At 39.4% G+C, this 15,919-nt stretch overlaps 1 protein-coding gene across 1 annotated transcript in view; it reads left to right on the forward strand.

Moving 5' to 3' along the window:
* LOC142489262 (amine oxidase [flavin-containing] A-like) overlaps positions 1–15,919 on the forward strand; it is a 182,786-nt gene that overhangs the window by 142,155 nt on the left and 24,712 nt on the right. The window contains exon 9 of the mRNA XM_075589722.1: positions 4,872–4,968. Coding sequence (XP_075445837.1) covers positions 4,872–4,968 — 97 coding nt within the window. The remainder of the gene's footprint in view (positions 1–4,871; positions 4,969–15,919) is intronic.

The following is a 15,919-nucleotide window of genomic DNA, read 5'->3' on the forward strand; positions in this document are numbered from 1 at the left end:
GCATGACTTTGAGCACTATTGCTAAGCCTGCTGTCTACAAGCACTCCTACATCCTTCTCCATCAAGGATTCCACCAATTTATCCCCATTTAATTTGTAATTTGCCTTTTTATTCTTGCATCCCAAATGCATAACCTTACATTTATCTGTATTAAACCTCATCTGTCATTTACCTGCCCATGTTTCCAGTCTCTCCAAGTCCTTCTGGAGAGAAATTACATCCTGCTCTGATTCTACTACCTTACACAATTTAGTATCATCAGCAAAGATGTGAGAAAAAAATGGGTGTATATAGCGCTAAAAAATCTTGTGCAGTGACAATGGTAATATAATGTGATAGTGCACACAATAAAATGAATTAATATATAGTAATAAACTTAGGCTGCCAGGTGACACCAACTCCAAGACAGGTTGGAAAAACAAGACTATTCTAAGACTCTGTCAGTGCTGGACATTAGTATCACCCTGGACTAATTGGCGCCGGTCTGTATTGTTTATTATCAGCAAAGATGTAGACTTTGCTCTCGATGCCAACCTCAAGGTCATTAATAAACAAGTTAAAAAGCAAGGGTCCCAGTACCGATCCCTGAGGTACTCCACTCACGACTTTAGCCAAACCTGAAAAAGTTCCATTTATGACAACCCTCTGTTGTCTATCCTTCAACCAGTTTTCAATCCAGGTGCATACATTATTACGGAGTCCAATTTGCTTTATTTTGTACACCAACCTCTTGTGTGGAACCGTATCAAAAGCTTTTGCAAAATCTAAGTAGACCACATCAACTTTATTACCCTGGTCTAAATTCTTACTTACCTCCTCAAAGAAACAAATAAGGTTAGTTTGGCATGATCTATCCTTCATAAATCCATGCTGACTATTACTAATGATTTTGTTTTCCATTAGGTATTCCTGAATATTATCCCGTATTAAACCTTCAAGTAGTTTCCCCACTATTGAAGTCAGGCTTACAGGTCTGTAATTCCCCGGTTGTGATCTAGCTCCCTTTTTAAATATAGGCACCACATCTGCTTTACGCCAATCTTGTGGTACTGAGCCTGTGAATATTAAATATAATGGTTTGGCTATTACTGAGCTTAACTCCTTGAGAACTCTTGCATGTATACCATCGGGGCCAGGTGCCTTATTTACTTTAATTTTTTCAAGCCACTATGAATTTCTTCCTCAGTTAACCAATTGTTCATTAATATGGAGGTTGTGGCTTCCTCCTGCGGCACTACTATTAAATTTGATTCTTCTCTGCTAAACACAGAGGCAAAGAATTTGTTTAATACCTATGCTTTTTCCTTATCTCCAATAATCTGCCTGCCCATTTCACACTGAAAGGGTCCTATTCTTTGTTTTCTCATTTTTTTGTTATTAAGGTACTTAAAGAACTTTTTAGTGTTGGTCTTACTTTCTAGTGCAATCCTTTTTTCATTATCCATTTTTGCTAATGTGATTGTCCTTTTGCAATTTTTGTTACATTGCTTATAATTCTGATACGATGCCACGGTCCCTTCTGACTTAAAGAATCTAAACACCTTCCTCTTCTTGTCCATTTCCTCCCCTACCTGTTTATTTAGCCACATTGGTTTTGACTTATTTATTTTATACTTCTTACCCAAGAGTATACACTGATAAGTGTGCTTTTCTAACAATGTTTTTACAGACTGCCCATTTATCTTCTACATTTTTCCCTGCAAAAACATAATCCCAAATGTATTACTTGTAGATTAGCCATCAGTTTATTAAAATCTGCCATTCTAAAGTTTAAGGTCTTTGTTGAACCCAAGTAATCTGTTTTTTGACCATGTATTTAAAATGAGACCATGTTATGATCACTGTTACCCAAATGTTCCAGGGACTTGAATATTTGTTATTACTTCTACATTGTTTGAAATTACCAAATCCAGTATTGACCCTCTTCTGGTTGGTTCCTCACTTATTTGGGTCACATAATTGTCTTTAAGCACTCCAAAAACCTGTTTTCTTTTGTTCTAATGCTAATCTCAATGCCCCAGTCTATGTCTGGATACTTAAAATCACCCATTATGCAAATATGACCCAGTTTTGATGCCTTCTTCATTTGCAAAAGTATTTTAGCTTCCTCAATCTCACCAATATTTGGTGGTTTATAGCATATCCCTACAAATTTTCTTTATACTTTTACCTCCACTGCTAATTTCTATCCACAACGTCTCTACATTTTCATCATTCCCTTCATAAACATCTTCTCTTAATATAGGCTTTAGATCCAGTTTAACATATAAACATACTCCACCTCCTCTTCTATTTTCTCTATCCTTCCGAAAAAGGGAATAACCCTCTAAATTAACTGCCCATTCATGAGTTTTATCCCACCATGTTTCAGTAATGCCTATGATATCATACTGCTCCCTTGCAGCTATTAATTCAAGCTCCCCCATTTTATCTGGCAGGCTTCTAGCATAGCAAGCATGCATTTCAGGTTTTTTCAGCCTGTACTATTATCTTGTGACAGATAAAGGGTTAATAAAGCGCAACAAATATTGTGATAAAATCAAGCTGCTGCCTGAACACCTGCGGTTTCCCCAAACCGCAATTACATAAACCTGAACCAAAAAGTGCTTGTAGCGCAAACAGTGCAATGTGCAAATAAACCCATTGATGCATAGCACTGAAAACACATAATACTGTCACTCCATATGTGGAACTCCTCAGGTGCGTGGATCCATATCACTGGGTTTATTTGCACATTGTACTATTATCTTATCTGCTTCTTCCTTTCTGCGCCAACTTGGTTTAGTCTTTAGAAGTTTTCTAGTATTATCTCTATGTACAATTGGTGACTCACTGCTTGTCAACCTCGCACTTGCCCACATTCTACCTCCAAAACCCCGTGTTTCCTCTTCTATTGTATTTAGTTTATCTGTTTCATTTCCCTCCCCCCTCCATCCTAGTTTAAACTCTCCTCCACCCTTTTTAACATTCTCCCCCCTAGCACAGAAGATCCCTCTTCATTGAGAAAAGGAGTCCCAGTGCTCTAAAAACCCAAAACCCTCCTCCCTACACCACTGTCTTAGCCATGCATTAACCTCCCTAATCTCTGACTGTCTTCCTGCAGTAGTGCATGGCACTGGTAGTATTTCAGAAAATACTACCTTGGAGATCTTTGCCTTAAGCTTTTTGGCCTAGATCCCTGAAATAATTTTTTAGGACCCTCCTGCTTTCTCTAACTTTGTCATTGGTGCCAACATGTACCAAAACCGCAGGGTCAATTCCAGCCACACCCTCCCCCCCAACAATCTGTCTACCCGATCCGCAATGTGCCGCACCCGGGAGACAACAAACTGTTTTGTTCATGCGGTCATGGCAACAGATTGCGCTATCTACCTTCCTAATAATGAAGTCACCTACCACCACAATCTTTCTTGGTATCTGAGCATCCTGAGTCCCCTCTGTGCTGGAGGAACTATTCCCCTGGCTGCTAGAGGAATCAGTCTCCCCCAGCCTTACCATTTCTGTCCTGACACTCCCAATATCTTTTCTCTCAATATGGCAAATCTATTGGGATGGGTCAGCTTAGAAATGACCTGCCTCTCCCTATTGCCCCTGCTTCCCCTTCTAACTGTTACCCAGCTACTTACCTGCTCTTCACTAACAGCAACCAAGCTACCTACCTGCTCCTCACTAACAGCCCTACCATCTGCACCACTTGTCGAAGCAAGGGCCTGCTCAGTGAGCTTTAAACCCCTTTAAAGATTGCCAATGTCCCTCAATATTGCAAGTTGCCTCTTCAGATCAGCAATCTCTGACTCTAAAGAGACCACCCGCTCACACTTCTCACAGCGGTATGCTACTTGGAACAGCTGCTCCAAGTGCACATACATGTGGCAAGATGTGCATTGAGTGGCATTTTCAATCCTGCTCATTATAGCAACTATGAAGTTTCTAATTATTAACAATAAAGCGTACTCTAATATACTATACCTTGTTTAACGCTTCCTTGTTCAAACTGCTTCTGTATCTAACTGTACACTTCAAACAACCAGCACTTGAAATCAACCACACAGATCAGTATACGCAAGCTCGGAATTCGTTAGACGCCTCTGTTTAAATATGGATACCCACTGCAGATGTGTTAGGTTAGCAATCAACTAACCACACCCACTCTGCCTCAGGCAGGAGAAAGGGGGGAAAAAGTTACAGGCTTCAATTACCACACACTTTAAAAATAAATTAACCCAAGTGCTGCATAACCTTTTAAATCAACCAGTACCATTTTGCTATGCAACTTATTGTGCTTTATATATTTTAGTGAGCTGAATTTCATTTAACGAAATGAGTAATATTTGAGAAAAACAAAATGTAATTGTCATATAAGTGTATATTACTGTAACCGGTGATTTCAACAATGGAAATGTATCAAGCTTGTTTGTAAATACCATCCAGCTGCTCATACAGTGAGATTTATACCTTTGTTTTATTACTCTCCAGAGTTTGGAATACGTTAGCAAAGTGTTTTCAACTGAATTATATTGTGAGAAAAGAGCAAATAGCGCACAGCCAGGGAGCCAGGTGGTGATTAAAAATAAAATTCCATTTATTTCAGTGCATGACTGATGACATCATCACCCCATCGGGGAAAGAAAACACAGAACAACTGAACCATATTGGAGATATAATTATAATCTTTCATACAACTAAAGTTTATATTCAGAAGACATAAAAATATAAAGGTTTAAAATTTCCCTTATTTTAACTATTTACAAATGGTGTAACCCTGATATTACATTTCTGTTCTCTATTTTTTACACTACCCTGTTTGTTGGAAAATGTTTTTATCAATTAGGCGTAACTTTGCACATATTTAATTGTTCTTTTCTCTAAAGATTATTGTGGGTGTATGATCATTGAAGATGACAATGCTCCAATTGGAATCACATTAGATGATACCAAGCCTGATGGTACTGCCCCGGCCATTATGGGGTAAGAAAATTAATTTTGTTGTCTCTCTGTCTCTCTCTCTCTCTCTCTGTCTGTCTCTCTGTGTCACTATCTCTTTGTTTGACCTTCCTGTCACAAGCAACATGGCTGCCTCGAGCCACCAAGGTGGAACTTCCTCTATTTTATCCTCCTACCTCATACATGCGACTACTAATTGCTCGCAATGTGGGCTGGAATGATTATAAGGCGAGGATGTACTTTTCAATTTAACTTTATTAATAAAAACATTGCCTTATAATTGGCCCAATACTGTAATTTTGTTAATGATAAAATTAACACCATGCGTTAAAGTTTAACAAATAGTGTCGTATTTTGGATTTAAAAAAATGAGTTGTGATAAGAAAACGTGTTCTCGACACGGTAGAAAAATCTAGACATAAAATAAGCTTTAACTCAGAAATTGGTGCTAACCTGCACAAGCAATGCAATTGCGGGGGTGAGGAGTAGGTAGGGAAATATCACACTGTTATACCACAGGGTTATGTAATAATGTAAAAGCCTAACAGTAGTACAAGTGGCCAGCTAGTCATGGGTTGATTATGACTAGCTGGACACTTGGGCTACTATGATATTGCGGAGAAGGTGTACCTGTTCCGGTTTGGAAGGGGTGTTTCAGCGGGCACCACGAGGCAGAAAAAACGTAGCAACTGCTGGACTGTGCTGTGAAGTGTCCTTTATTGAAGCATGGTTAAAAAGAGGGGGGGAAAAGGATGCCCCTGCACCTCTAACGCGTTTCACCCAAGCATGGGCTTTTTCAAAGAGTAACATTACCCGTGTGCAGGCCTCTGATATACCGGATGTGAACCGGAAGTGACGTCACACAGCAAATGGGCTCTGAGTATGCTGCATGCTGTATGATAGACTGCCAGGCTCATGGCTTGAAGTGAACAAACAAAAATAAACTGTGCGCTACTATCTAACTCCTACTTATAACTAATTAAAGTGCAGTGACTAAACCATATATAGACTATATAAACCACAATACCAAGTGAATAAGTGATTATATAATAAATTATATCATAACCGTGTGGTTGATAAGGGCGTCTGCTGCTATAAACATTGGGGGTGGCTCAGCACCCCACACACTCTAAGAAATGGAAACAAAAAGAAAACAGCGCACAACGCCAAATAGTGAAGCAAGTAATAAAAATGTATTGCAATAATATTGGGGTATAAAATCTGCGTACATCAAATAAAGAATACATAAGCATTTAGTGTATATCACACTTGTTACCACTCCAGGATTGTAGACAGGGGAATCTGGTACTCAGCTTTCTCTGCAGGAGCCTCTGTGGTGGTTGTGGGGCACAGGATCCCTCATACACTCTTTGTCCAGCTGGAAGCTGCTTTCAAGGGAGTTCCTTAGCAGCAGTCTGGCTCAACTGCAGGTTCAAGCACTCACTGAAACAAAGTCTCAGGCGGCAGTATGCCTCTTCCAGGGGTTTTTCTTCTTTTCTTACAATCCTCCGTTTGCAGCAGTGACAGGGCAGTTCAGAGCCGGTGGAGAGGCTCAGCAGACACTTCCGCAATTGTATGCACCTGCACGGCGTGCCACGATGTCGCTCCGTCACGTGGTGTAGCGGGGTGACGTCACAGTTCCCGTGGCAATAAGGAAGGAGCAGGAGAAAGTCCTTCAGAGTCTCTACAGCGGCGCAAAAACCGCTTCAATCAGCAAAAAAACCCCAAATGGTATTGAATACAATGCAGATACAGGGGATAATAAAAAACAATAAATTGGCATAAACTAAATACATCCAACGCGCTTCCCTGAAGAAGTACTTAGATGTACGAAACGCGTTGGATGTATTTAGTTTATGCCAATTTATTGTTTTTTATTATCCCCTGTATCTGCATTGTATTCAATACCATTTGGGGTTTTTTTGCTGATTGAAGCGGTTTTTGCGCCGCTGTAGAGACTCTGAAGGACTTTCTCCTGCTCCTTCCTTATTGCCACGGGAACTGTGACATCACCCCGCTACACCACGTGACGGAGCGACATCGTGGCACGCCGTGCAGGTGCATACAATTGCGGAAGTGTCTGCTGAGCCTCTCCACCGGCTCTGAACTGCCCTGTCACTGCTGCAAACGGAGGATTGTAAGAAAAGAAGAAAAACCCCTGGAAGAGGCATACTGCCGCCTGAGACTTTGTTTCAGTGAGTGCTTGAACCTGCAGTTGAGCCAGACTGCTGCTAAGGAACTCCCTTGAAAGCAGCTTCAAGCTGGACAAAGAGTGTATGAGGGATCCTGTGCCCCACAACCACCACAGAGGCTCCTGCAGAGAAAGCTGAGTACCAGATTCCCCTGTCTACAATCCTGGAGTGGTAACAAGTGTGATATACACTAAATGCTTATGTATTCTTTATTTGATGTACGCAGATTTTATACCCCAATATTATTGCAATACATTTTTATTACTTGCTTCACTATTTGGCGTTGTGCGCTGTTTTCTTTTTGTTTTCATGGCTTGAAGACACTCACACATAGCGCAAGTGCGCCACCTATGGTGCCTGTCTGCCAGTGAGCCTACACCACACACACAGCAGGCTGCATGATGGAATACTGAGTCATAGCTGAATGACATTCACCCGGCACCCATGGGCTTCAGTGACATGCCAATAGGGACTAAAAGGTTAAAAACAAAAGAAATGAAAACAAACATTTTAAGCAATCTACATTTAAACATCAAAAACAATATAATTCATATTATTAATCAAATATAAACCTTAATGAAATCTAAATAAATACAAAGATAAATTTCATAATGTATATGTCATAATAGAAAGCAACAAATGAAAAAAATAGATGAAAAAAATATAGTGATAATAATTAAAATAAAAACAAGTAATGGCAGGGGTAATGGAGATTTCCAATATCTAATTGATGTAAAACATACATTTAGTACATTTATATTGTTATTATTACAATTCATAATTAGAACAATTTGCTTGATCAGAGCATACTCAGTTGCACTTTAAAATTATCAAGTATATATAAATGCAATTGTATGGGATATAATAACAAGACCAGCAAGACATTGCATAATTGAACATGCTATCAATATAGTTTACTGAACATACAAGTGTGAACTTTTCAGATCTCATGATTAATGATATATGTGTTAAAGGAATGGGAAAGGGAAGGGTAGGACAAGAATGGAGAAGGGAGGTGGAGAAGGAAAAGGAAGGGGTGTGGGGAGAGGGGGGGGGAAGGGGGGGGGGAAGGGGGGGGAGGGGTAGAAGGGGGAGAAAAAAAGGGGGGGGGAAGGAGGAAAAGAGGGGAAAAGGACCAGAAGATGAAATAAATATTGTCATATTTGTAACAATATATTGTAAACATATGGAATGGATTTAGTGGGCAAAAAATATATATATATGTGGTATTTTGCATTCCTCATTAAACATGATATAAAAGGACCAAATGGAAGATGTATCAACATTTTAAGTAAATGCTAGGTACCCAACATTACAAATAGATAAAATTATTCATTTTGTCGTTTATCATATTGATTGTGATCACTTACTCAAAAGGAGTATATTAATGGGCCATGTGGGCAAACTACACGAACAGGAGCACATATTTTACAGGGCTCCCTGTGGCAAGAAATGGATGGTTCTACAAAAAATGTTTTATCTCCCAGTCCACATTGATACCTCTAGGTGTCATGGTATCTAACGTGAAGATCCAGAACATCTCTTTTCTATTTAGAGTGTTCTGACGATCTCCACGTCGGACTGAGAGTGGAATGTGTTCTAGACCACTGAATGTAAGGTGGTCCAAATTTCCTTTGGGACATTCCATGAAGTGTCGTGCCACAGGGAACTTCTGATCTTTGTTCTTAATACTTCTAATGTGCTCCATTATTCGGAGTTTCAATGATCGTATCGTTCGCCCTACATAGCCCATACCACAGCCACATGACAAGAGATATATTACATGGTTAGTGTTGCACGTAATAAAACTCCTCAATTTGGTTTTGTTTTTATTTATCTTTGATTGGATTGTTTTAATTGGTTTTGCATAGGAACAGACTTTGCAAAAGCCACATTTGTAAAAACCCATAGGAGGGACAAAGCATTTAGTTTTTGTATGTGGTTTTGTATACATACTTGGTGATATATAATTGGAGATGGTCTTGGCTTTTTTAAATACAAATTTGGGTAACTTTTCAGTATGTGGCTTAAGTTTATTGTCCAATGACAAGATGTTCCAGTGTTTTAATATAATGGAGCGGATGTTATTTGCTTGGCGACTATGTTGTGTAATAAAATAGAGTGGCGTTGATTCTTTTTTGCAATCTATTTTAATCTTTTTCTTCAACAATTTAATACGTGGGGTATGGAATGCATAATCAAAAGCTTCCTGTAGGTCCATTTTACAGTATCCCCTTTTGAAAAATCTCAAAGCTAATTCTTTAGATTGCTCTACAAAGGAGTCATCTGTTGAGCAAATACGTTTCAACCTTAGGAATTGTGCCTTCGGTATGCCTTTTATTAAAGGACGTGGGTGACCACTGTTGGCTTTAAGAAACGTATTTCTTGAATTTGGTTTTCTGTAGATGTCAGATTGAATAGATTGACATGAATCTACAGATAAAAGTAAATCAAGATACTCGATCTTTTGTTCATGATGTAAAAAAGTAAAGTGTAAGTTGTAATCATTCCTATTTAACTGGTCCACAAATTCCGTCAGGGACCCAGTGTCACCTTCCCAAATCAAAAACAAATCGTCGATAAATCTCCGATAGAAAGTGATGTTTTTACGGAAAGAATTAGTGTGACTAAAAATGTGTTTGTGCTCCCAATATCCCATGAACAAATTTGCATAGGACGGTGCAAATGACGTGCCCATTGCGGTGCCTCGTGTCTGTAAATAATAAGTGTTGTCAAAAAGGAAATAGTTGTGTGTAAGTAAAAATAAGATAGATTCTAAAATAAATGTGACTTGTGCTGGTGATAACAGTGATTGATTAAGAAAATATTGTGCTGCTGTAATGCCTTGTGAGTGATCAATAATTGTGTAAAGTGATGTAACATCTAAAGTGACCCATAAATAGTTAGGGGACCAAGTGAATTTAGACAGTGAATTTAATAAATCAGTAGAATCCTGTAGGTATGACGGAAGTTTGTGGACCAGTGGTTGCAAAAAAATATCGATGTATCTGGATAATCCATCTCCCAAAGATCCAATACTAGATATAATTGGTCGCCCAGGAGGGTCGACCAACGATTTATGGATCTTTGGGAGATGGTGAAAAATGGGGATAACCGGGTTTTGAACGGACAGGAAGCTTCTTTCTTTTTCGCTTAACACTTGTAAGATAACACCAAAGTCAAGGATACTGTTTAGCTGTTTTGCAAAAACATCAGTTGGGTCAGATTTGAGGGTTTTATATGATTTAATGTCATGTAATTGTTTTAGTGCTTCTGATCGATATTTAACACTACTTTGTACAACAATAGCACCCCCCTTGTCGGCATTTTTTATGACCAAATTTTTGTTGGTCATCAAGCTTCGAATACTCAGCTTGTCATTTTTGGACATATTGTTGCCGACATGGGGGGTGAATTTGTAACCTTTTTCTAATAGTAGTAAGTCTCTCTCGACTAGTTTCTCAAACGTGGCTATGTGTGGGCCTTTGATGTGAGAGGGATAGAAGGTTGAGCGTGTCTTTAAGCCTGAGTCTCTAGAACCTACCAGGAAGGAGGACACTGATGTCTCCTCCTCCTCTGTAGTCTGTTCATCTAGAAGACTGTTCATGTCTTGAAGGGTACATAGCTCGGTGAATGATGTTAAACCGTCATTTGTTGACTCAGAATCCTGAAACATAACAAGGGTAGAATTAGTTACATCATCAGTTATAATCGCATCATCTTTATGAAAAAACTTTTTCAATACTAATTTTCTAATGAAGCATTGTAAATCTATTATAGTATTGAACAATCTAAAGTTTTCCATGGGAGCGAAATTCAGTCCTTTGTTTAGTAAAGACAGTTCATTCACAGAAAGAGGTATCCCAGAGATGTTAATGACATTATTTTCAGAGCTCATGTGTATTTTTTTCTTTTTGAGACTGCGCCCTCGTCCCTTAGAGCGCCTAGTCCTTGGTCGTTTTTTGATTGGGAAAACAATGATGGTGTAGATCTTTGCTCACTTTTAGATCCATGTCCATATTCTGAATCATAATCACTGCTATATTCACCTTGGTTAGATGTATGTCTGGTGGAAAAAGACACTCCATGTGACCGGTAATCACTATCCGAGGCGTCTGAAAAACTTGATTGGTCTCCTGTTCTCTTTTTAAGTATAGAGGGTTTTGAAGTAGATTTCTCTTTGGAACCTTGTGCATGATGTTGATTTTTTTGATTTGTTTTTTTAGCTTTATTGGGAGCGTTGGGATTTCGTATTGGACGAGGGTTTTTTTGCCAGATGTATATTTGGCCACGCTCATAGTCCAAGCGATCCCTATCAAACTTAATTTGTTTCTTCTCCATAATTTCTTTATCAAGTTTGGAGATATTTGGATATAACAAATTATCGTTAGTGGCGAAGTTAGGCAAATCTTCAAACATGTCCAGTTGGTTTTGGAGTTTTTTAATATATACCAACAAATTCTTTTCAGTTGTTTTAGTATGTATGATAAGCTCCATTAGTTGAAGTGAGCATGAGTCTAATATTTTGGTCCACTTTTCTTCAAAATCTCTACTAATGAAACCAAATGATGGTGTTTTCTTTATTCTTAATCCTCTAGGGATATGTTTGGTTAATATGTAGTTTTCCAGAGATGTTATCTCCCACCATAGCTTAATTTTCTGACTCAATAGCTTTTCTAATGTCACAAAATATAATGATAAATTCATTTTGTCATCACATTTAATGTCCTTAGAGTCATTGAAAATGAACGCAGCTTGTCTGGAGCGTCTTGCGTTATCAGAGCAAAGTGCAACATATGGTGCTGGTTTTGCATTCATATCACAAATAGCCTCATTCTCTGAAGAAGCCATAGTATCCAGTGTGGTATTGAATTGATGTTAGGTAATAATTGATTACACTTGGATCAAATTGTATTTTATACAAGAATTGTATGCATAATAATCCTTTCTTTGGTATAGTATTAGTGTTCTATAGTCCATAAATGGAAAAAATCCCCTTAACTTTATAATCTAGGCTAAAAAAAGGTATAATTAACAATTATATAAACTTAGTTTATTTAATGAAAAAATTCACCCATGCTTGGGTGAAACGCGTTAGAGGTGCAGGGGCATCCTTTTCCCCCCCTCTTTTTAACCATGCTTCAATAAAGGACACTTCACAGCACAGTCCAGCAGTTGCTACGTTTTTTCTGCCTCGTGGTGCCCGCTGAAACACCCCTTCCAAACCGGAACAGGTACACCTTCTCTGCATCCCTTGTCAGCCATGGAGCACACAGAACCGGCGTTCAAACCGCATGTGAGTAAACCTGCTGCTTAAATGAGAGCCACCCCAGGCATACAAGATTATTCAATTCAGGGAAATTGCAGAGGTCAAGGGGGGGTCCAAACACTCCCTACTTACAACTCTGCACACCTCTGTTATACCTTGTGCCATCTAGGGGTTTAATGCATATAGCCTCAAGCATGCAATACCACACCAAGTGATCCGGTTTAAAACGCAGTTAAAAACATTTACTTTACAATTACTGTGGGTCACATATGCTCTGTAGCACTGGTTAATTGGGGCCACTTACCCCTTACAATTTTGTACTATGATATTGCCTTAATTTCATATCATAAGAGTTGATCTATTACTATAACAAAAACATAACTTTAAAGGACTTCTAGCGGCTGCACTATGTGGGTACTGTAGCAATATTAAAAAATCTGAAATTAGAACAAATTACATGAATAGAAAAAGTAGAAAGAGTGACTATATAAATATACATTTATTTTACTCTTAAAATCTCTTAATATGTTTGTGGCGATGGGGGGGGGTTAATCAGGCCCTTAATAAAGGTATTATACCAGCTGATTAACCCCAACTCACATTTGGAGTGAAGGGGTTAAAAGTATATGCATGACACTGATGTATTTGCCCCTGTCCCAGCCTTCTTACCCCCATGTTACAGCCTATTCCCTGCTTGCCATAATAGAATTACATACAAAGTGTGCTATAAGGTTTTTAGGCACAAGATGGCGTTGTGAGCGCTGAAGCCAACACTGATTGAGAAGCGTGGCTGTATACGGGAGGTCTATTTGAAGCATAGGTATCCATTTTCAAGCACTCGACCCCTTAACCGCAAGTTCAATTGAATAAGTGGCTTGCGGTTAGATTTGAAGTGGTTTTCCGACAGAATGTATCTGTACCTTGTTAGCTCGCGTAACTTGAAAGGAGGAAAGTATATTGCCGTGGGAAGTCGGTCAATTGACGTGAGAACTAGGTGAACTTGGTATCTCTATATAACACACAGATGAACACGTCGCTCGCTCAGTAAAAGACAACAGAAAAAGCTACCTGGTGCATGGGGGATGGAATAGCACAGAAAACACACAGATAAATGATCACAGAGGATCACAAAAAGCCCCCAATAACTGCATCAAAATAGGTCACACTACCAATAATAGTGTCAACTCAATGAAAGCCAAAAAATAGCCTTACCCATAAATGGGGTCAACCGCTAAGGTCACACTGGGGTGCATGAAAATAATAAAGTTTTATAAAAAAACAATAATTAAAACCGACGAATGAACCATAAAAGTACATGAATAAAATCCTCATACGTTGGATGGAGGCAAGAAAAGTTAAGTAATGTGTTATAATGCCTAAATAGCAAAAAACAACAATGGTGCTGTAATCAGGTATACAGCCACATGTAAGCTGTGCACAAGGCTGTGCAAACATAAGATCACGATGCAGAGCCTATGGCAGAAAAGCAATATTTATGACCACCAGCAGAATCAGAACAGGCCATACAGCAAGGTAAGTATACGACCTGTAAGCATACAGTGTATTTATGCATGTGTACAGCTGCCGCCCAGGAGAGTAACCAGAGCAGACTTTGCCTCCAGACACCACCGCGTGATAGTCAACGTGCTGACGTCACGCTACCCCGACGTACGTTTCACGCGTCACTGCACGCTTTCTCAAGGGGGAGGAGTGACACGGGACGGACTGTGTAACCTAATATACCCTCCCCAAACGAGGAGGGGCGGACTATTTGCTCAATGTGGTACTTGGTAGTACAGAGCAATGTAGGTGTAGGGATACATATTAACCCTTAAGTATCACTGCGACAGATAAACTCAGGAATCGGTGGGGGGGGAGGGGGGAGGGGAAAGGAAAGGGAAAGGAAGGAAAGGGAAAACAAATAAAAAAATAAATGAAAAAATAAATACTGGATACTGAGTCATATGTTGATGAATGCCTTTGTCTCCTATCTGATAAAAACTGCTACAAAGTACTGTCTCAAGACCCGACTGACACATTTCTGACTGAACTATCTTTGATCCTTCAGAGTGGAGTAGATAAAAAGGTGATTACAAAAAATGAGTCTGATTTCATTTTCATCAAACATCCTCCTGTGGCCACCTTTTATCACCTTCCAAAGGTCCACAAAGGCATTCGTCCTCCACCAGGCAGACCAATAGTGTCTGGCATTGGAAATCTTACATCCAACGCCAGTATCTATTTGGATACTTTTATACGCCCCTTTGTGGACACCCTCCCTTCGTATCTTAAGGATACGAAGGCTGCCCTTCTGAGATTGGAAGGGATCACCGTGGACAGTAATACTCTGAGGGTGGGAATAGACGTGGAAAGTTTATACACAAGCATACCCCATACTTTTGGTTTACAAGCAGTGAAATATTTTCTTCGGGCCAGGGATACGAACTCGCAAGCACACAATGAGTTTGTGTTACAATTGCTTAATTTTGTCCTCACCAAAAATTTATTTTTGTTCAATAAAAAGATATACCATCAAACCCAGGGAACAGCCATGGGAACCATGTGCGCTCCCACCTATGCCAACCTCTATCTGGGCTGGTGGGAGGAAGCCGTGGTGTTCGTGGATGACCAGGCCATCTATACAGACCATATAGATCTTTGGTCTCGGTATATTGATGACGGGCTCCTTTTATGGAATGGCACAGAGAAACTTTTGGTAGAGTTTATTAACAAACTTAACATCAACGGACATAACCTTAAATTGACGTATGAAGTACAAAAGGAAAGTATCAATTTTCTTGACATTACGATAACGAAACAGGAGGGTGGCAAGTTAGAAACAACAATTTATCGTAAACCTACCGCTTCAAATAGTTTATTGAAGGCGGATAGTCACCACCCTAGACAATTGGTACATAATATTCCTACAGGTCAATTTCTCCGTTTAAAGAGAAACTGTTCTAGCATGACAGAATTTAAGGCCCAGGCCAAATACCTTACTAAACGTTTCACGGAAAGGGGGTATACTAAATCAGTCGTCGGGGTAGCGTGACGTCAGCACGTTGACGATCACGCGGTGGTGTCTGGAGGCAAAGTCTGCTCTGGTTACTCTCCTTGGCGGCAGCTGTACACATGCATACATACACTGTATGCTTACAGGTCGTATACTTACCTTGCTGTATGGCCTGTTCTGATTCTGCTGGTGGTCATAAATATTGCTTTTCTGCCGTAGGCTCTGCATCGTGATCTTATGTTTGCACAGCCTTGTGCACAGCTTACATGTGGCTGTATACCTGATTACAGCACCATTGTTGTTTTTTGCTATTTAGGCATTATAACACATTACTTAACTTTTCTTGCCTCCATCCAACGTATGGGGATTTTATTCATGTACTTTTATGGTTCATTCGTCGGGTTTTAATTATTGGTTTAATTTTCATGTGACCTTAGCGGTTGACCCCATTTATGGGTTAGGCTATTTTTTGGCTTTCATTGAGTTGACACTATTATTTGG

The sequence above is a fragment of the Ascaphus truei genome, chromosome 3 (assembly GCF_040206685.1).
Source record: "Ascaphus truei isolate aAscTru1 chromosome 3, aAscTru1.hap1, whole genome shotgun sequence".
NCBI classification, from domain to species: domain Eukaryota; kingdom Metazoa; phylum Chordata; class Amphibia; order Anura; family Ascaphidae; genus Ascaphus; species Ascaphus truei.